Here is a 23,231-nt window from a genome sequence, read left to right on the forward strand (position 1 = left end):
ATCTGGGTCCAAGGGGGACGTTAAACACTCTGACTTGGAGACTCGCATAAGGCGCTGCAACACGTGGGGGTTGTATTTTGAACGTGATGACGGAAGTGACATTGAACCGCTGATTCTGGGAGACGCACAGGACCAGCATCAGATCAGAGGCGCGACGACCGCGGAGAGCCGAGACACACACGGAGCTCGAACGCCGTTTTTGGTCCACTTCATCCAGTTTACCGACCAGGAAAACATCCTTCAACCAAAAACCAGGACTGTTTTTTTTTAAATTTTTTTTTTTAATTTGTTCATGCGTTTTGTGTTGTGGCTCACAAATATGCTGCCGTGTTCACACTTCGGAGGGAGAAGACGCCAGCCTTAGAATAAACTTCACACAAGTTTAACTCAGCTCCGCAGAGGAGGTAAGGTATGCTGAAGAATGCTGATCAAATGCCAGAAAACTCTATAAAAACCCAACACCACAATTTCTTGTAAATATGGTAGATTCTAGAAACAGCTCCGTCTCTTCCTCTTTCTCTTTCTCCCTCTTTCTCACTTCTCTTTCGTTTATCTCCACCTTAAACAAATTACTGTAATTTCTTACAATACATGCTTTTAAAAAAAAACTGAATCAAGCCCTTATGGAGATCTCTGCTGCTTCTATAACAGCTAATTCATCAAACATAACAAATTGGATTTTAAATTGATTGAATAGATTATTTAAATTGATAATAACTGGTTATGTGGTCACCCACAAAAGCTGCACTCAGATCTGGCCACTTGTATCATGAATAAGCACAAGTCAAATCTTAATTTCTGGTCTCATTCCTTTGCTATGCATGTGTTGGTTTACTGGATCCTGCTGTTTGATTTGGCTCCTCTGTTCCTCACCAGCATGTTTTTACTCTCTTTACTTAGGGGAAGTGGTTTTACAGGCTATTGTTGGTGTGTGGGCGAGGGGGGGGGGGGTTAATATGGGGCATTACTAATAGAAAGAATTCACAATGTCATTAGTTCAGAAAAATCTGTTGCATTTTGCTTGAATTACTCAAGACTTCCTCCTCAAAAACATGTTACACGCCCTGTGATGGAATATAACATGTCTGAGGGATGAGCTGATCGGCGTCGGCCACAAGTAGACTGACTCTGACCTTGTGGTGCAAAGTGACCCAATACTTTACCTCGAGTACAGTCCTTCAGTACAATTTTGAGGCTTTTTTTGTGCTACTTTTTACATTTGCGGGGGAAATATTGTACTTTTTTACTCCATTACATTTACCTGTCAGCTATAGTTACTTTTTAGATTAAGATTTTACATTTGAAAATCAATTATTTTCTTGATTAATTAATCAATTCATCATTTGGTCTATAAAACATCAAGAAGCTGTAAAAAAAAATGCCTATCACAAATTCCTGAAGCCTAGTTTAACATCTCCAAATGTTTCATTTTGTCTGACCAACAGTCCAAATCCCCAAAATATTCAATTTAGACTGAGAAAAGCAGTAAATTCTTACATTTGAGAACCTGTAACCATCAAATGTTTGGCATTTTTGCTTGAAAAATTACTTAAAAGGGTCAATTAACAAAACAGTAGATCGACTTATTGTTGACAAAAAAAACATATGATAGCTTATAAAAATAAAATGAATTGTCAAAGATTAAATCCTTTTCGCTCACAACCTCTCACAAAAATCAGTGTCGCTGAGGCCCTTTGCAACATTTCAGAAGAGACATTTCCTCTCTAAACTCCTCAAATGGTTTCATTTAAAAAACTGTTTGAGGTTCAAAAAGATAAAATTATCTAATATTTCACAAAAAAGCAAAGATTAGAGAAAAAAAAATGAATACACATTTGTGAAGCAGAACTCCCCCTCCCATTAATCATCTCACAACCTCTCAGATTATGACCATCATGACCCTTTAGATGGGCCCGACCCCCATGTTGGGAACCACTGGACTAAAGTAGAGCAGTACATTTTTTTCTGCAGAATGAACATTTACTTTAACACTTAAATATCCTAAAATCAGAAGTGTAATAAAAACAAAAACTTTTTTTTTCTTTTATTCAAATACAAATATTTTTGCTGCCTCAACAAATACAGATACAAATACAAGTACTGGGCGCTCTGAACATCCCCAGTTCCTTCATCCAGTTATGTACCTGGAGTCCTTATCTCCATGCAGCAATTCAAATCTTTGAATAAAGCGATAACGTTGTTCTATCGTGAGCCCATTTTATACAGAGATCCCGCAATATTGCAGTAAAGAAGACCCGTCATTATGCCGGCTTTGCTTTTTTACACTGAACCAAACAAAGCTGGCATAATGTCGCCCCCTTGTGTGATTTTAGATAGCACACCAGCGTTCAGGAATCTGGCGTCTAGTGTATGTTGTATGTTAATCCAGCTATGTGACTACCTCCACTGCCGGCTTAATGGCGGAACAACAACGCCCCCCATTACGTATTTGTACCTTTTATACAGAACAGCGAGGCGAAATAACGACACAACATTCCCGCCTTGAACAGGCTGTGTAAAAGGGGCTATGGGCGGAGCAGACGGTCACACTGAGCCTGATAGCATCCTGTTACACAACACAAGAGCCACAGACTCTGAACAACAACCCACATTAGCTTTCCTGTTAAAGTCTCCTTATCTAACTTACAAACATGAACACGTCTTGACCATCAGACAAACATTCACTGTGTAAAAGTGCACCGATAACATCAGTTAGCTAGCTGCTCAGCTGCAGCGCATTAAACAGCATGTAAACATACCTGAAAATGTCACTTCGGACCATTAGATGCTGGTTTGGTTGTTGCTCTTCAAAATCCCTGTTAGTAGGGCTGGGCAACATATCGATATTATATCAATATTGTGATATGAGACTAGATATCATCTTAGAGTTTGGATATCGTAATATCATGATATAGCATAAGTGTTGTTTTTGCTGGTTTTAAAGGCTGCGTTACAGTAAAATTATGTAATTTTCAGAATGTTCTAGCTGTTCTATTCTTTGCCTTTACTCATTCAGTCATTATATCCACATTACTGATGATAATTCAAAAATCTCATTGTATAAATATTTTGTGAAAGCACCAATAGTCATCCCTACATTAATGTTGCAATATTGATATCAAGGTATTTGGTAAAAAATATAGTGATATTTGATTTTGTCCGTATCGCCCAGCCCTACCTGTTAGTGAAATGCTGTCTGTCCATGAATTGTAGCTACAGCAGTATGTTGACTGTGACTTGTACGGTGTAACACCGGTAGCCTGCCAGCTGGCTGTGACATGAAGTGGGCTGATATTTCCCCCCAGACACCTTTTCTTTCTTCTAATAATACAAGACTATTAACAATGCATTTACAAACATGTTGACATTATTTTTGACTGCAAAGAGGGATGATTAAATGATGATTTCAGTTGGACTTTAAGTAAAAGATCTGAGTATTTCTACCATCACTGCTTTGACCAGAGCCCAGAGTAATATCATCAATGTTTTGTCTGTCCAAAATCCAAAATTGCTCATTTTACTACAATGCAAGACAAGTAAAAGCAGTAAATTCACATATTCAAGAAGGTGGAATTATTAAATGTTTGGCATTTCTGTCGATCAACTAATGAATTAATTGAGATGTCAGTGATGACAATCCAACTTTTGTAACAGAGTATTAATTCACTGTGATATTGCTGGATGTATCGTGCACATTTCCAGATGTATATTTATATTCTGAGGCTCTACTGAAATATTATTTACAGTTCAAAAAACTTATTTATCTTATACTGGCCCTTTATACAGCCCCTCAGTTCAGCCTCTGTCTGAAACAGGCTTTTTTAGCTCTTGTCTCTTTAAGGCCCCCCTCCCGATAAGCCCACTCTGTTCTGATTGGTCAGCTTTTGGAAACTTCCACGGGCTGAAGAGGCTACGTAAACAAACAACAGTAGTCGGATTTCACTTCTTTTTCTTGTTCTTTATTCCATTTAACAACTTCTTAATCACATTCTTACATGTTCAATCCAAAATCAGATCCTGAACAACTTGCGAACAAACCTGTTGTCCACTAATCAGAAGGTCGGTGTAGGGTGTAGGTTAGGGTTGGATCCCTGACTCCTCCTGTCCGCCTGTTGAAGTGGCCTTGGGCAAGACACTGAACCTCTAATTGCTTCCAATAGTTGTGCCAACGCTCTGCATGGTAGCGTGCCGCCATCAGTGTGTGAATGTGTGAGTGAATGTGTCAGTGAATGGCATAACATTATAAATCACTTTGGGTAAAAGCACTATATGAGTGCAGCCATTTACCATGGAACAACTCTAGCAACGACAGATGTTTGTTGGCATGTGCGAACAATCTGACGTCAGTTTGATGGGGAAGTAGACATAACTTTGCAAAGGGGGTTTTCAGAGCAGGCTGAAGCCCTGGTTTTTGACTTGCAGGGAGCATTTTTACATACGTTCACCTCAAGTTTTGGACCTTTGACCATGTTTAATGTAGACATCCGACATTATAACAGTATAAAAGTAACAGGAAATCACAAAAAGCATAATATGTCCCCTTTAATTAAAAGATTGGAGTACTTCTTCCTTCACTGGTCGTCTTATTATTTCTAACAACAGGACGTTTCAATGGGGTGGTAAGCCGCTGATGCATTGTAGGTTTCAGGCCAGCCACAGGTTAAAGGAAATAGTCTGACTGTTGCAGAAAAAAGGATTCAAACAATTCTCTTCTCTTCATGGGAATCTGCACACAGACCTTGTAGATTATTATGCAGGTGCAGAATGAGAACAAGAAAACCGTCTTGACACTGAAACTTAATGCAACAGTGCAAGCAACACATCTTACAACTGAAACTATTAATTGCAGTTGGTTGTCATCATCATTTAAAAAATGCTGCATACTAGCAACAAAAAATGAATTGGCAATGATTTTGATAATTGTTTAATCATTTTATTTGGATTTTGGAGAGTTGATTGCACAAAAGAAGCAATTTTAATATGTCACTGTGGGCTGTGGGAAATTGTGATGGGCATGTTTCACTATTTTTAGACATTTTATAGACAAAATTGAACAGATTTTAATTGAGAAAGTAATTGGCAGATTAATTGTAAATAATGAAAATAATCTGCAACAATTTTTTTGTAGTCAATTGTTTGCTTAAATCATCAAATGTGAATATTTGTTGCTTTTCTTTTTCTTGCATGACAGGTAATTGTAAAAGTGGTTTGAAGACTATTTATAGACATTTTATAGATCAAAAGATGAACATTAATAGAGAAAATAATCTACAGATTAATTGATAATGAAAATAATTGTTATTTGCTGCTCTACTCTGAAGTATTTTGACAGTACGTATCATGGCCTGTTTGTCTGCACAGTAAAGAAACACATCTGGCTGCTCAGGAAAACCACTTTATTTAAGTCATGTTGACCAGCTCACCGTCAGCGCTCTTCTTTTGTGGTTATGCCAAATGTACACAGGTAAATTCAGACTTGAGAAAAAGCATTCATGTGGCGGACTCATGATTGAACAGTCCTCTGGTTGATGTCATCATGTGGAAGCTGATCTGAGACCTTCTAGCATTAAATGTTGACTTAAGCAGGAGAGTCGAACATGTTGCTACTGAGTTAGATATTAAAGATAAGATAAGGTGCTTAAAAAACCCTAAAGTCACTCATGAGTAGCCTGGTGCACTAAAATTGTACCTAATTTCCTCTTTATTTATTTCTGCATTCAAACACATAGTCATCAGTGGTGACGGGAATGACACTGAGGCTGGTTCAGGAGAGTCCCTTCATTGTAAAACCATAAATCCTTTTTAAACTTTTTGTATTTAGATTAAGCTGAAATGCGTGTAAAATAAGTGAATGAACACATGAATTTGATGCTTAGAAGAACCAAAGAAATCACTCGTACTCACTTTATTTACAGCATTTTGGTCGTCAGAGCTTCATCAGGTCTGCTCTTACGTGGTTAAATGGTTGAATTGACAAAGATTAAAGGTTTAAACCACTCAGTGAATTTTTGCTATGTTTAAGTTCTCTGTCTTCAATCCAGGAAATTCAGGAAATTAGGTTTATCTTTAACAGGTTTGTCCATTATAGCTGCAACAATTAATCGATTAAACAAGTAGTTGATCAGAAGAAAATTACTCAGCAACTATTTCGATAACTGATTTCACTCATTTTTCAAGCAAAAATGCCAAAAATGCTGCTTTTCTCTGTTTTATATCACTGTACATTGAATACCTTTGGGTTTTAGACTGTAGAATGTTTTTTTCCTACTTCCTACTTCCTACTACAACTGACATTTCATAGGCTAAATGATTAATTGATGAGTCGAGAAAATAATTGACAGATGAATCAATGATCATTAGTTGTAGACCTATTGTGTGTTGATTAACTGATGATAAAAGTTTTTTTTAAGGGAGCCAGGAGGAGCTTTGCTTCTCGTAATAACACATGACCTCCCCTGAACACATGATTTATGAGATTTCGGGGGATCTCTAAGATACTGACAATATGCTATTTTTGCAATGCGTTTCTGTTTTTCTGTATCTTCGTCACCATGGATCATGTGTAAAATTAGGCTATTTTTGATGTATGATTCATGCATGAGGCTGATTCACCACTAATTCACTTTAACAGAGATACTGGCATGCATTGAAGTGTGGCGGCACAACATCATAAACTTAACTCACTTTAACTCAAAGACGAGAAAAAAAACAACAAACTTTCTTCGTGCCCCTCAGTCTGCACATTACACCGCGTCTCACTATTACTCATTTCTCTGTTTTGTAGTCAGCATACAGACATATCAAAAAGAAAACAGGGAAGTTCACTCGCAAATTTACCCAAAATTTCCCACCAGACAAAAAAAAGTGAGTTTCCCTGAAAGCCATGGCGTAGTTCGCACCTTGTGCATTAGCAATTTTTGTGAATAACTGTTTGGTCTAAAAACATCATGATTGGTAAGAAATGTCTGTCACAATTTCCAGGAGCCTAAGGTTAAGTTAAGATATGTCTTGTTTTTGTCTGACCAACAGTCTAAAATCCAAAGAGAATCAATTTACTACAATGTAAGATGTAAAAAAGCAGCACATTCTCACATTTGAGAAGCTGAAATCGTACATTTTTTGGTATATTTGCTTGAAAAATGATGAATCAACAACTAAACTTGTTGCAGATTCATTTTCAGTCGATCAACAACTCTATTATTTGACTGATCATGGCAGCTCTAGGATATATTGGGCTCTTTTCTGCACTGTCTGCTCCTGCCTATGTGTGTGTAGACATTTAGGTTCAAGAGGATGGTTGTAAACTTGCAGCTGCATGAGTGAAGTTAAGGTAGTCAGTTTTTTTTTAATTTTCATATCTCACCACATCCTCCGTAACCACAAACAGAATGAATGTTTTATTCATGTCTGTGGGAAAATAACCAAATGTCACACCCAAGATACAGTAACTGCTGTCATGGGATTTAAATACAGTTAAACTTTTAATTGGAGAATTAAATTTTCCTTAATGGTGCGCTGACCTCCACATTCCCGTCCTGTTTGTGTATCTGTAGGTAGCAAATGGAGAAGTGGCTTTTTTATCTCTTCCTAATTTATAAATACAAATTACAAATGAATTTTTCCACTTCCTTTACTCTCCACTTATCATTTCCATGTCCCTCATATATGTCGAGGCTTGTAACCCGATAACTAGGAACTTAAATCATAATTGGTTGTTTTAAATAACAGCCACTGCCGGTATCTATGTGTGTGTGTGTGTGTGTGTGTGTGTGTAATTTAGTTGGTTATAAATTGTGCCATTAACATCTTGTTCCTCTCTATTGTGTCGCCTAAAACTCAAACTAAAAAGACTATTGTGTAAAAAAAAGAAAAAAAGAAGTACCTTTCCCATCATGTTTAGATGTACTTTGTTAATTTATGTTCTGATTTAAGTTTGTCAATGAGCTCCTTGGTATCTGTTTTATTGTTTTAATGTATTCAATATAACTTTCATCATTTTTATTCATTTTTTAATCTCATATCTCAGTAGTTTTGTCTTTGGTGTGGTACTGCTTCACTGTTTATTGCTCTTATCGTCCTGAAGGAGACTCAACAGTTTGGGAAATATGCTTGTTCAGAGAAATTGGTAGATGTGTGGTAAAGATGAAGCTGGTTAGCGTAGCTTAGCATAACAACTTGAAACAGGGGGGGGAAAGCTGATTTAGCATTGCAGTCTAATAACATTGTCAGACTCATGACGGACAGAAAGAACCAGAGGTATCATCTTTTTTATTCCACGCATTCTTCTTTTTTGTCTGCTAGCCTCCAGCAGAGACGAGGAGCGAGCTACAGACGTCTAGTGACTGTGTTTCCAGATGTCATGAGAGAAACAAGCAACCAAAAACAAAACTCTGTAGATTCATGACTAAAACTGTGTGTATGCACAAAGCCAGAAATATGCATACTCATTGTTTTTGTCAGATCTATAAAGCCGTGTGTACGTGTTTTATAAATCTCAGTCACTGAGGAACTGTGTGCATTTTCCATTCCCAAAATTAGTCATAAATGGACAAAGACACACCCAGCTGTTTTCAACTTGCTGCCTGCTCCACCAAATGGGAAAGAAGAAGTGCAGTTTCACAGATTGTGTTGCACGGACGAGGTTCTCCAACAGCCAGAACAGCTGTTATTACACGTTGCTCTGCGACTCTTTATAGCGTCCATATCATTATTTCATTACATGGACTTTGAAACCATCTCAGAAATGCAATGATTCGTTTGTAGCTCTCATATCTAAACTGACTTCACAATGTTAGTGTCACAACTACGGATAAAATAGAAAGAAAATTAACAGAAAAATAAAATTTTGACTCCCAAGTATATTGAAGAATGAAACACACACATTTATGTTTGTAAAAGGCTGTTTAATCGCTTTGTAAATGTAAATGTAAATGTGCACAATCAGTGCAGCTTGTTATCAACCCCTAAGACACAATGTTTTACTAAAAAAATTCCGTTTCTCACCTCATGTTTCATCTCCTCCTCATCACATCACCCTCACATCACTTTAGAAAAATGTCGACGCCTTGTATGAAGAATGTGTGAGGTGCACAGATTAAGTGTTAATAAATGAAACGGTGTATGTGTGATATTTGTGCATCTTTTATGCACCTGGCCCAAGGTCTATGGAAACAAGCCCAAAGAAGCGACTTGGCTCTCAAAAAACAAACAAAAAACACAAATAAACAACAACAAAAAAGCAAATGTGAGAGAAAGAGGCTCCTTGATCAGTTTATATATATATAGACAATGTATGAATTTATTTTGCACTTTATAAGCAACCATTTCAAAAATATACTATAAAATAAACTGTACTGTAAGAAGATGAACAAAACCAACTGACCAACAAACAGTGAGGAATGAATAAATGAAATAAAAGTTAAGAAAAAAACAGGTGTTTAAATAATATATCGAAAACATCTGCTAAGGATTAAAGATTATTTTTAAGCCATTTTCACTTTATTAGACAGGAGGGATGGGATATAGAGAGAGGGTGACATGCAGGAAAAGGTCTGGGTCTGAATCGAACCCATGTCGCTGTAGCAAGGACTCAGACTAACGTGGCACGAGCACTAACCGGTGAACCACCGGGTTGCAGCTCTGGATGTCGGCTGGTACCTGCATGGTTCAGACAGCAGGCAGCGATATCTGACAACTTAGATGGAGCTCAGTTAAACTTTATTTAACGTTAGACAAACAGAGAGAAAGTCCAAATAAGCGACTACACTTCAGAAAAAAGCCCAAAAAACCACAACCCACGACTGCCGATATTTGTAAGCAACTTTACAGAAAAACAAGCCCAAAGTCGATTATAATAAGCAGATCCGCCATCTGTGTCTGGTAACCTGACTTCTTTCTAACACCATGCAACAGATTTTCTTTTACTTATTACAAACTTATCGTCCCAACCGACGCTGACTCAAGTGACATCACATGACGCATCAGATTTCACACAGCTCCCCTCTGGAGACACATAGAAGACTTGATACAACGTATTTCACATATTCAGTAGGACTCCCCAACACCTGGAAACAAACACTGACGTTAAAAATCCCATTTAAGACAAGAAGCCAAGACACAGTCAGACTAATACTGTAACCGGCTGTAAAACCACAACATGTCCGTTCTACACTTCGGCTTTTGTGCAGATTTAACAAACGAGATTAATCTTTTCATTTAACTTTTGGCAAGAAAGAGAAAAAGCCTGATTCTTAAAATGTCAAACTATTCCTCTAATAGTTTAACGATCGCATGGTAAACACTTTGAATTGCATTAACTTTGTATGAAAGATGTCACTTTGAAAGAATAATTATTCTTTTAATGTTTAGACTGGCTATTTATTATTATTATTATTATCATTATTATTATTATTATTATTATTATTAGGAATTATTATTCTGAGAGACTACAAGCTGCAAAAAAAAGCAAATAGTTAGAAGTATAGTCATTTCGGTCTTAAAGGTGCAGTGTGTAGAATTTAGTGGCATCTTACAGAACAGACTTGCAGCAGAAATGGAATATGATAGTCATAAATATGTTGTAATCAGAATCATTGTGTTTTCGTTGCATAAGAAGGAGCCCTTGTAGTGTTTCTACGGTAACCCACAACTAACCACTGGCTCTAGAGAGGGCCTTTCGCGTTTTTTGCAAGTTTTGCAACCAGCGTAGATTCTCCTACACGCTTGTAAGGGGAAGGGAGGGGTATTCAGTTGATTGCTGTCTGCAACCTCACTGCTAGATGCAACTAAATCTTACACACTGGTCCTTTAAGAGTATATTTGGAGCAGTGTTGAAACCATCTTGTGACTTCCTAACGTTCTTCTATCTTCACTGTAAAAACGGTACTATCTCATCAGCATGTTCAGACCTCAAAGAGAGAAGTGTCTCTGATCTCATAGATCAGATTTATTTCTGATGTGCATTTTGCAACACTCGCTTCTTGTGCTGTTCAGAACAGAAATAATAACTTGCTGCCTTTACAAACTCTACAGATTTTGACTCTTTGCTGAAGAGTTTAGAATGAATATTTAAAATGTCCTACGTTCATCTTCCTCCCTGCGTAGAAACTCTCGGTGAGGACCTTCAGATCATTCCTCTGCTGCTTTCCTGTGTTTGCTAAACCTTTCTGACACTTCAGCCTGTCGTCATGGAAGCCAGAGGAAAGTATGATTTTTCTGCAACAGCAGACGACGAGCTCAGCTTCAGAAAAGGCGATATACTGAAGGTCAGTGTGTGTCAAGTGGATGATGAATCTTTCTAACAAAGTGTTTTATTACATTAGTGTGACATGTCTTCTCTTTCTTTTTCTGTTTTGTTCAGATTTTAAGCCCACAGGATGAGTGGTACAAGGCAGAGATGAACGGACTGGAAGGATTCGTACCACAAAACTACATTGACATGCAGACGCCGAGGTGAGGGACAGGTGTACTAACCTCTTAACAAGCAGTGGACCTGGAAGGGGTTATGACAGCTAATTTGGGACGACCTCCAGTTGAATTTATCACCAAATCTTGACAAAACATACACAGCTGGAAGCACAAATCCTCATGATTTTACCTGTGCAAACCATTAAAATCCAAATATTACAGTGACAACAGTTTCTAATGTTGCAATGAAATTTCATTCAGCAAAAGTGTGGATAAGTGTGTTTACCTGCTTTAACTAATTTACTGTCTACAGTAGTAACCAAACTTTAAAATGCCGCGTTCACAACTAGAGAGACAGTGTTTTTAACCAACTCATGGAGATAACGTTAGCTTAATTAGCATGCTACAGTCGATGAAATCTGCTACATGGCATCTAATTTGGGATGGACTCCAGTTGAATCTTAACCAAACCTTGTATACATCAAAATATACATCACTGGAAGCACAAATCCTCATGATTCTACTTGCAAAGATCCCAAAATCACACCGACAACAGCTGCTAATTTTACAACAAGGGTGCAAACACAACAATAAAACTACTGTGAAAAAAATAGGCAGGAAAAAACATAATTTTTATGTTTGTGTCTCTGTAAATTTGGTTCAGTATCACTTAGACTAATGCAGACTTTTTGATGCTAAACTCCCTTTCATAAGCAACCAGGATAAGAAAATTATTAGAATTATGACATTTTCTAAGAATTTCCCCTCACAGCGAAGACTAGATCCTGGTAAAGATAAGAGCTAATCACAAAGCATCTCAGCCCGTAAGAGAGCTCGTAAGATGAAAAACCGTTAAGAGAAGGGAGGAGGACTTTTAAGAGGTTTAAGAGTTTCTTACGCAGAGGAGAAAATTGCAGAAAGACGAAGGAGAAATATTCTCTAAACGCTGAATTACAGTCAGTTAATGAAACGCTACAGATTAGAAAGTTTGTGGTTGATCTCTTTGGAGATGCGCTCACATCTCCCACCCAACGCAATAAAACTATAATGATATAAAGGAAAGTGATCACAACGCTGAGATATTTGGAAACTGTGAAAAATTTGCAATTTGCTGACAGCTGGAAAAAGCTTTACACTCCAACCAATGCTGCTACTTCTATAGACTGATCAGCAATCATAGAAACTGATGAAATAGATTAAGTACTAAAGTTACCAGCATGGTAAATAAATGTAAGCAAATAAATACAACTATCAGCATGTGAACAGGCTACTTTTAGAGTATGGCTCAGAATTTATTCAACAGAGATGTTCATTACATAAAATAGTATTTATAATTACACCGTGTCTTAATAGAGACTAAATTCTATGATTAAGCTTATCAATTTCACTGCCCATTCTGTGCTCATTATCACTAAAAATGGATTTTTACTTAATAATTTTTTTGTTTTGTTTTGTTTTGATCAACCAATCACATATTTTAAAAAAAAATGTGTCACTACTGAGCAACAAGGTCAACTACACCTCCTCACTAAGGTTAAAGTTTCTGAGTTGCTCTGTGAATTTTCCTAAATCACTCCTAAGCTACGACTCCTCGCTAGAAATTTTGAGGCTAAATTAGGAGCTCTCAAAAAACGGAAAGATTTAATTCTACGTTTGTCATTTTTAGGCTTGTGTATCAAAATTCTCTGCTAGGAGAGAAATTACAACAAGTTTGTGACCCAGGCTGTAGGTGTGTGTGGTTTACATCGGTTAATCAGGAACATTTTGCTCTCTGTGTCCAGATGGTTCCAGGAGAATGCCAGTCGCAACGCTGCAGAGGAGCTCTTGAGGTACAAAAACGTGGGAGACTTTGTTATCAGAGGCTCCCAGAGCTCCCCCGGAGACTTCTCCATCTCTGTCAAGTGAGTGACAAAAACATCCTTTTAAGTTTCTGTTTGAAGCAAAAATAAATTAAAAAAAAAAAAAACTTTCAGGGTTGTATCTGTTCTGTTCAATTTCATAAACATGAACAAAACAACTTGGAAGTATTTGTTTGTACTGTAAATTATGTTTATCTTACGTTCACGTAATCCCTGCGTCTACAGAGAGCTTGACAGATGTTGTCAGTAACAGAAACTAACAGGGTTTAAACTGGAATTATGCTTCTCTTGGCTGCACATAAGAGAACATTTACTGGTGATGTTTGGAGACGTTCACGTGTGTGTTTTCAGTGGTGGAAAGTAACTAAGTATTTACTCAAGTACTGTACTTACGCACAGTTTTAAGGTACTTGTACTTTACTTGAGTATTTATATTTGATGCTACTTTATACTTCCACTCCACTACATTTCAGAAGGAAGTATTCTACTTTCTACTCCACTACATTTATTTGACAGCTTTAGTTACCTTTCAGATGAAGATTTGACACAATGGATAATATAACGAGCTTTTAAAATACAACACATTGTTAAAGATGAAACCAGTGGTTTCCAACCTTTTTGTCTTTTGACGTCTTACAAAAAGCAGTGTGTAGTCGGGGTCACATTTCACATGTCTATGAGTTGTTAACAGCTCCACCAAATAGTGGTTTTTCCCTCTAAACTTCTCACATGCTTTCATTTCAGTAAATGTTCAAATGATCCAATATTTCACCAGAAATCAAAGATTAGAGAAAAAGTCCAAAAACTGAAAACAGATTTGTGTATCTGAACTTTGTTTTTTCTTCTTTCCTCTCCCATTAATCATCTCACGACCCCTCAGATTTATCTGCTGACCCTTTGGAGGGGCCTCGACCCCTAGGTTGGGAACCACTGGACTAAACTAGCTAACTGTATATAAAGTAGTTGAAACTAGCTCCACCTCCAGCAGCTACAACAGTAACATGCTGCTCTAACACTGATGCTTCACTATTAATAATCTAATGATGTCATATATAATAATATATCAGTCAGAGGGACCAAACCACTACTTTTACTGCAATACTTTAACTACATCAAGCTCATAATACTTATGTACTTTTACTGCAATACTTTAACTAGATCAAGCTCATAATACTTATGTACTTTTACTGCAATACTTTAACTAGATCAAGCTCATAATACTTATGTACTTTTACTGCAATACTTTAACTACATCAGGCTCATAATACTTTTCACTTAAGTAGGATTTTTCATGCAGGACTTTTACTTGTAATGGAGTATTTTTACATTGCTGTACTGGTACTTTTTCTCAGTAAAAGATCTGAATACTTCTTTCTTCACTGTTTGGTTCTTTTATTCTCTGGGGGAATCATGCGCATAACCATATTTAGCAAAGCATAAGAGAAATGAAAGAAGAAATCAGGAAACAGAGATCAATTTCGCCCCGGTGACAGTGTAAACAAACAGATGTTGGTTTCCTATTCACTGCTTGAAGATCACTTGAGGCAGTTCTATGTTGAAATGTATGTAAAAATAGATAAAACTTCTCAACAGGATGTTAGATCAACCAATATGTTTGCTTGCCGTGCAGAACGGCACTAGGAGTTGTTGAGATTTGAGAGACGTGTGTTTCAGCTCCCCTGTGATGTACAGTTAACCATAACACTCTTATCTGTTCATGAAGACGTGTATGTCTGCAGAAGCACAACTCCAGCTTTAGCAAACTCTAAAACAGTCCTTAAAATTCACATCATCTTAAAAGAAAAAAACATTTATAAATTGTTGTTCAAATGAGCGTCTATGTTGAATATTTAAGGCCTTGCAGTTTTGTCACCAACATGCAGGTGAGCCTTCACAGTATCTGTCAAAGGCTGTAAAGGTGATCGGTTCAGTACCAGGTGTGTAAGCTTCGTGTCAAAATGTAGGTTTCTGTGACAGAACAAACTTCCTCGTCTTTCACTAACTCATCAGCCAGAAGGATGAATTAGTCAATGTTAATGTGTAACTACCCAGAATGCCATGAATGTTAGTCATGTTAGACGGTTTTGTGCAAATGTGTTCACAGCAAGAGTGTAACGTGCCTCACCAGATACTGTGAGTTTATATAAAAAGCTTTATTAGTGATGAGATGATCAAACCTCTCAAACTGAACAGAGATTTGAGGATATTTCAGGGAAATTTGCATTGATTACAGTTTAAACAACATACTCTCATACTCAAATTTTATATCTAATTTAGAGTTTTATTACCGTTCTACCGGTAATTCTTGATTTGGTTATTTTTAAAACATAAAAATGTGGTTGAAATATGATTTAATTTAGTAACAATCTTGCTGAAATCATTTACACTCACTCATAACAGTGACAGTAAACCAACGTTTCATCTTAAATAAAAACAAGTAAACGCTGACTCATCTTGCCCTCTTAGCTTCCCTAATTCACTGCAAACCCTGCAAGAATTCACATATTTACTGGAAGGAGACATCTGCAGAAGTGCTGGTATAAACAAGTTAGTATTTTAGAGGTTGCGGCAGCTTTCCAACATGAGGTTTAGTAATCTCAGTGCGGCTGCCGTCATTCAGACTACCAGCGAAAACTGCTCACCGCGCTGAGGGATTAATCACCTACTCGATTTAACTCTGTTCTTTGTTTTTAGTTGTTGTTGCTCAATCAGGGGCAGATTTAATGAGTTTTAAGGCCTTTGACAAAGGGCATGGAGATTCCTGAGTGTTTTATTGTCACCATTTTCCTGGAAAGTCACATTTAGTGAAGTTGTACTGTTCCATCTGCAGTAGGAAGTTCAGAAGGTAGCTGTTGCTTCTTTTTTTTTTTTAACTCAGACATCACAGCTTGACATACATTTAAAACTCAGTAGATGTGGATCTCTGCCAGGTGTGTACAGTCAAGATGGTGACGAAGCTAATGAAAACAGGCTGTTCATCCCTCCAGAAGAGTTCCAGACACTTGTAGAATCAATGCAAAGGTTGATGAACACCATTCTTCCAAAAGATATTGGTGGAGAGCACTGTCTAACACATCAGTCCTAGATCTCCCATAGGTGTTCAATTGGGTTGAGATCTGGTGACTGTGAAGGTCATAGCATATGATTCACAACCATTCAGTGACCCCTCCTGCCCTGTGAATTGGGGCATTGTTATCTTGGAAGAGACCACTCCCATCATAGGATAAAGGTGATGACAACTTTATATTGATTTGCAGTGACTCTTCCCTCTAAGGGGACAAGTGGACCCAAACCATACCAGCAAAATGCCCCCCAAAGCATAACAGAGCCACCAGATCCCCTCACTGTAGGGGTCAAGCATTAAGACTGTCTGTAGAAGCAACAAACCACCAAGGGAAGAATACAAGTACTATATTTAAGTGCAGTTTTGAGGTGATGGTACTTATTTCTTCCGGTGTTTCCGGATCATTTTAGTATTTCTGACCACCAGTGTTTCTCATAAAGTTTGATGTTGTAGTTTTGCACATTGACCAGCAGAGGACAATCCAGCTGAGCAAACAGCTGAATATCTGGAATAAAGGAAACTGTGGGAGTGATGAGGTGTTAATGTAGTTGTTCACCTTCCCTCAGACATGAGAGTGACGTTCAGCACTTCAAAGTGATGAGGGACAACAAAGGCCAGTACTTCCTGTGGTCTGAGAAGTTCACCTCTCTAAACAAGCTGGTAGAGTTCTACAAGAGCACCTCCATCTCTAAGACCAGGGAGATCTACCTCAACGATGGCAGCTTGGACAATAAAAGCCCCTCCATGGCTCAGTCGGTAAGACACTTTTCTGTTCTCTGTCACCACAGTCGTTCAGCTTCATTTGAGGTTTTTTTTGCCTCAAATAGTAAACTTGCTCAAACTAGATTTCTCACAGTGAACCACAGTGAAGGTGAAGAAAGCATCTTTTTTATATGGGTTCAAATTGAACCCGGAACACCTTCTACAATATATACAAAAATATGAAACAGCTGCACCAAAATTAAAAACAAAGTTGAAATATCTCCATTTATGTATATTCAGGGACACTTAATGAAAGATGTTTAAAGTGTTTTTACTGCTCTCAAATGTAAAAAAATAGGTCAAAAGACCACAAATTGACCTGTACAGTCTGTTAAGGTTAATGGAAATAGATTAGGTTATTTTGTGGTTAAAAAAGGGCTCAGAAGTCAAATGCTTGTCTAAAGATTTTTAAATAGTTTGTTAGTTGCAAGAAAATGTTTATGTTATGACAGACTGACTGCATGTGATTTGTCTTTATGAGCATCAACTAATCTGCTTACAGACTGTATAATATAAGATGATGCATAGATCAAAATAGTATACAATTCACTGTAAGTATAGAACAATTTAAATAATTATAATTGTTAAATATTGTGAATGGGGTAAAGTATAGCAGCAGGGCATGTGTAGAAATGTATAAATGTATGAATACAGTTTGGTTCTTTTGGGTATAAATAGAGCTGCAATGATTAGTCAATAATCAAACAATTGTTTTAGTCATTTTTTAAGCTAAAATATCAAATATTTACTGTTTGAAGCTTCTCTGTGTCATACTTGATAGTAAACTCAATATATTTTGGATTTGGAGTGTTGATCAGACAAAATAAGACATCTGAAGGCATCACCGTGGGCTTTAACAAGTTTTTTCACTGTTATCTAACCTTTTAGATAACAGTGATTAATTGATTAATCAATATAATGTAAAATGGAAAGATTAGACAATATGTACAATGTGTGTATTATACAGTATAATAACCAAATGTGCATGTGACAACCCCCAGTTGAGTCTGTAAAATATGACAGAAGAGCAGCAAACTTGATTTTTATCATGATTCTGAACAGGCCAGAACCACAATAAACAATTTTCTCTCATGCTTCCATTTTACGCAAAACACCTTGTTTATGCTACAGTTCATGCTATTTACAGTTTGTTTTAGCTTTATTTATATATATTGGTCCTAAAGTTTTTCTGGTTTTCTGTGTAAAAGGCTAAACATGTTATGTTATGTTTGTTGTTTTATGACAGAACAAAATCAAATCAAATCAAATCTAGCTCAAAGATAGTCAGATAGTTGGGTTGTAATTTCTTTTTAAAATTTGAATATGCCAAAATGTGTTTGTGGTAAAGTGGTAAACCCATTACATTTCAAGTGTTCATTTTATAGTAAAGGCCCCAAAAAACATGACCTAGAAGTATCTTTCATGTGTTATTTCTCTCCGTGTGTAGTTTCATCATTATCTCTGAATGCAGATTTGTTAAATACAGAAACAATTTGAAGCCACGCCGTCAAAACTGAGAAGATCATTATATTTTGCATGAGGGGGGATGTTTAGCCTTAGGTTTTAACGAGACGGCCCTGCAAAGAGAGCAACAGGAGACAACAGTGCAGAGATCACAGAGGCAGAGTGACTGATAACAGTCCCCTCGATGACTGTAAAGGAGACGTGCTAGAGAAGGAAATAAAACTAAAGAAGATAGAAAAGGAGACCGAGACAAGACGTGTTTTAATGAGAACGAATCAAGGCAAGCTGAGGAGGAAGATATGGAAGAGGAGAGATATGTTTCTGTGAGAAAACGAGCAACAGAGATCTGTCGATGAAACTGAGCAGTTTAAAGGACCATAGTCATCAAAATACATTTTATTCGCATCTTATCTTTAAATCATTCTGCATCTGAATGTTGCTATTATGATCTCACTATCTTACTGTGTGAGTATTCAACTATGGCTTGGTTTCACTAATCAGTTGTTCTCTAAAATATTAGAAATACTGTAAAAAGACCTAAAGTTATACATTTCAAAACGATATAAAATAGAGAATAGCAAGCGAATGTTGCATTTGAGAAGCTGCAACCAGGAAATGTTTAATGTTGTCACTCGATAAACAGGCTCAACCTCATTTTGCAGGCTTGCAGTAGCTCTATATGGGTTATAATGCTATTGTTCCTATAAAAATAAAACATTAAATAAAAATATTACTTCTCACTTCAGCTCTAAATATTCAACATGCTGTCACATTTATAATTTCTACCTCTCACATAAAAAACAGATTTTTATATCAATTACTGTTTAAAGTTTGTTTTTTTGAATAGCAACATAATGAATTTGTATTCTTGTCTAATCTGCTCAACAGTTTTTAAGATTTAAGAGAAATATTGTGGCCTACGTCTCATGTAAAACAGTGAACAAACATGTTTAAAATGTTTGCAGTGTTCCATGAAGGTTAAACTGTTTTAGCTTAGTTTTGGATGTATTTATTTTACTGTAAAAACCTGCCCTGGTTGAGTTCACATGGACCCCTCCTTTTTTGTGCAAATGAGATTAAATGTTTGATTTACGAACATATAAATAGAAATTAACACCCAACGTCTTGTTTATTACTCTGCTGTAGTTCCTGATGCATCAGCTTGGTTTTACAGTGTGCTGTTATCTACTTCCTGCATGTTTCCTTCTCGTAGGTGAAGAGGGGAAGTTTGCCTGAACAGCGTACTGCAGCTGCAGCCATCGCCGTGACACCACGCAGAGCTTCAGATCAGCCTAACAACCAGCTGGTAAACACTCTATAGCAGTGCTTCTCAAAACACTCGCCCTTCACTTAACGCTGTCAGATCAACCCCTCATCAACACCCCGTCATGTACAATGTTCTGTTGAATTCATTTTCAACTGGACGAAATTTAACACTATCAGTTCTATAAAAGTGGATATTACAGTATGAATGTTTCAACCATTTATTCAGCACTTTTACATAGTTACCAAGTTCAACCATGATTTTTTCATTACTTTTAGCTAACTATGTCAACAATTTATCCTTTACTTTTAGCTTTTTAAACTATTTATATATTTAGCTAACTATTTCAACTGTTAATCTTAGCTACAAAGCTATCTATTTATCAATCACTTTTAGCTAACTTTTAACCATGTAGCTTACTGTTTTTAGTCTTTTTAATTTTAACTGTTAACTATTTCAACTGCTAATCTTAGCCAACTATTTAAACCATTTATCCTCTGCTATTAGCCTTTTTACTATTAATCCATAACTGTCTGTTTGTCCATAACTTTTAGCTAACTGTCAACAATGTACTACTTTTAGCCTTTTCACTGCATTACCTTTACATAGCCATTCTAATCAGTACCTTTAGCTTGTTCACAGTTACCAATACTGTTGATTCATTATTTTTATCTATTTAACCATGTATCCTCTGCTTTTAGCCTTTTCACTGTTAATCCAGAACTGTTAACTGTCTATTTCAACAATTTATCCTTTACTTTTAGCCTTTTAACTGTTTTTACCTTTAGAACATAGAACTATTTCAACTATATCTTCTGCTTGCAGCCTCACTAATACGATCCCAGATAGCAAAATTGCTCTGGCCCAGATCTGGCTCATACCGAACACTTTTGGCACTTTCATCCGGTCCACATACCGTGTGGAATGATGGCACTTGGGCGGTCCTTCCCTGTTTCCCAGATCTGGGCCCCAAGCAAGCCGAGAGCACCGCATCTTTACCAAAAAAAGCCCACATTTGATTTGGGATATTTGGGCCATATTTGCTATTTTAAATGTGGGCCATTTCAGGCTCACATCCATTTTGTCCGGGCCAGAAGAAGGCCAGCAGTAACGCATTATTGCCTGAAGTGGCCCACTTCTGTATGCCATCTGGGATACTTTTAGCTAACTATTTAGACCATTTAACCTTTACTTTTAACCTGTTCACTATTAGCTATTCCAACTGTTGATCCAATAAAGTTAACTAACTCTTTTAACCATTTGTCCATTACTTTTAGCTATCTGTTACAACTAATTATCCATTATATTTAGCCAATTATTGAAACCATTAATCCATTACTACCATTGCTAACTGTTCTCTGTTCCCTTGCTAACTAGTTTTTCATGTACTGTCAATCAACACTCTAATGTTTAGGTGTTGCAGCTGACTCATTATGGATATGCAGTAGCTATATTTTCAAAAAATTGAATTCAAATGTTTTCAAATTAGCTGAGTTACTGCACAATCTTTCCACATACCAGAGGTACCGCTGCTTGGAAATCACTGCTCTATACCTTTATGACTCATATAATATATGATCAGTTTTGATTTAAGCAGAGACGTAAAGTAGAGTGTTATTCCTTCTTTTCCAGGCTAAGAGAGTTGGCCTGGAGGAGCGAGCTCACACCATCGGTCACACAGGAAGAAACAGCCCCATCAGCTCCGCTTATCCTCCCCGTCGCACATCTGAAACCATGCCTCTGCCTCAGGTCAGCTCGCTGTCCTTTCTCTTCTACATACAAAGGTTTTCAATTACATCAAACCCAAATCTCTTAACCAGTGTTCAATGACACATCACAGCCACACCAGCATTAGCACTGTTGTTTTATCTTTGACATCCCTTGACAAAGCATGTCGCTACCCTCCGTATCTGTAAATTGAGAGCATGTTGTAGTATTTTATGGGTGCAAGAGGGAACAAATTAAATAAATTTACACAGATTAGTAATTTGCGAGTTATTTGTAATTTGAGGACATACATCTCTATTCACCGAAGATGTTTTTATCAGTATTTAATTATGGTAAACACTTAAAAAACACTGCATGTATCTTTGTGTTTATTGAGCTCTCTGTCAGTTCCTCATCAGTGTTTGGTTTCTCTCTCTGCCGTCTCACAGAGGGCATCCACGATGCAGGTGAAAGCGTTGTACGACTTCATAGCCGAGGAAGACGACGAACTCGGTTTCTCCGCCGGTGACATCATCGAAGTGCTGGATCGCTCGGATCCGTCGTGGTGGAAAGGAAGGCTGCGGGGTAGAAGCGGGTTGTTTCCTGCCAACTATACAATACAGCTGTGAGAAAACACCCCAGGCGATGCACTTACTATGCCGACACTTATTCACAGACTTGCTCTGCAGGTGCAACGGCACTGAAAATGTGTTTTCGAATATGAACACCGAGCAGTCGGTGACACATCAAATCTCTGAACCACAAATCGGAACTTCATCAAGACGCCAAAGGACTATGAGTCACTTAGCATTGTCGGATAATACTCTCATATACAGTTCAGCCACATTTCTTGTTCGGGGTTTATTGATCAGTTTTTGTCTCAATTATTTACAAAGGAGCAGAGACACACCCACAAGAACTTCCTAAAAGTTGGTACATGTTTAACTGGCACACAGGAGCTGTGTAACTGCTGCAGATGGTGCTGAGGAGTATTTTATATATTTTTTTTATTATCACATATCTGTCAGCAGGTATTTATTTGCTGCATAAATGCTCGTTGGTCAGTCTGCTGATGAATCGACTGTAACCCGACTGTTTCTGCTCATGTTGTAAGTGTAGTCTCATTTTATACCACAAGTGTTGTATAAAGAAAATTAGTGGATTTCTCAACAAGTCTGCATGCTTAACATAGATGTGTAACTTCCTCGCAGCCCACTGACTTGGAAATAAAATTATTTTTTATCACCGATTTCATGTTTAAATCTAATGTTAACTCAGCAACAGGAAGTTTTATCCTCCTTCATGTCCTTTTTGTTTCCTATAAGCTACAGTAGATGTTGTAGATGAAGGGCTTTATGTTGGTTAGTTTGTGAGTGTGTGCACAATTACTCACCTGAGGGATCTTGTCCAGCTGCATGATGTCAGCCAGAGTCAAAAAAATAGCAAAAATAAAACCACAAGTAAGAAGAGTTGACCTTGAAAATTAAAGCTGCACTAGAGTCCTGATTAAGCTGCATCCTAATTTGGGGGCTGGATCTTGTAAAGGATGTAGCATCTGCACCCAAAAAAAGATAATGTTGCTTCACAGTGACCAAAAGCAATGGAGCATTCTTCATCAACTCATAAAGGAAAATAATTTTCATGTGTAATACACAGAAGTTGCCCTCATAGCCCAACAAAGTGTAAATTACAGTAGAAAATCAGA

At 37.2% G+C, this 23,231-nt stretch overlaps 1 protein-coding gene across 2 annotated transcripts; it reads left to right on the plus strand.

The window, feature by feature from the left end:
• The first annotated feature begins 106 nt into the window (after positions 1-106).
• Positions 107-22,775, plus strand: grap2a (GRB2 related adaptor protein 2a). Of its 2 annotated transcripts, none has more exons than XM_067616487.1 (8): positions 107-409; positions 11,104-11,264; positions 11,360-11,451; positions 13,188-13,307; positions 16,896-17,085; positions 19,769-19,861; positions 21,452-21,568; positions 21,976-22,775. In XM_067616487.1, exons 2-8 carry the CDS (start codon positions 11,187-11,189, stop codon positions 22,153-22,155), a joined length of 870 nt encoding a protein of 289 aa, XP_067472588.1. In that variant the 5' UTR covers positions 107-409; positions 11,104-11,186; the 3' UTR covers positions 22,156-22,775. The 2 variants fall into 2 exon arrangements, with proteins under 2 accessions (XP_067472588.1, XP_067472587.1); XM_067616486.1 differs by having other exon boundaries at positions 107-404.
• The last annotated feature ends 456 nt before the right edge of the window (positions 22,776-23,231 follow it).

This window comes from Thunnus thynnus, chromosome 17 (assembly GCF_963924715.1).
Source record: "Thunnus thynnus chromosome 17, fThuThy2.1, whole genome shotgun sequence".
Classification (NCBI taxonomy): Eukaryota; Metazoa; Chordata; class Actinopteri; order Scombriformes; family Scombridae; genus Thunnus; species Thunnus thynnus.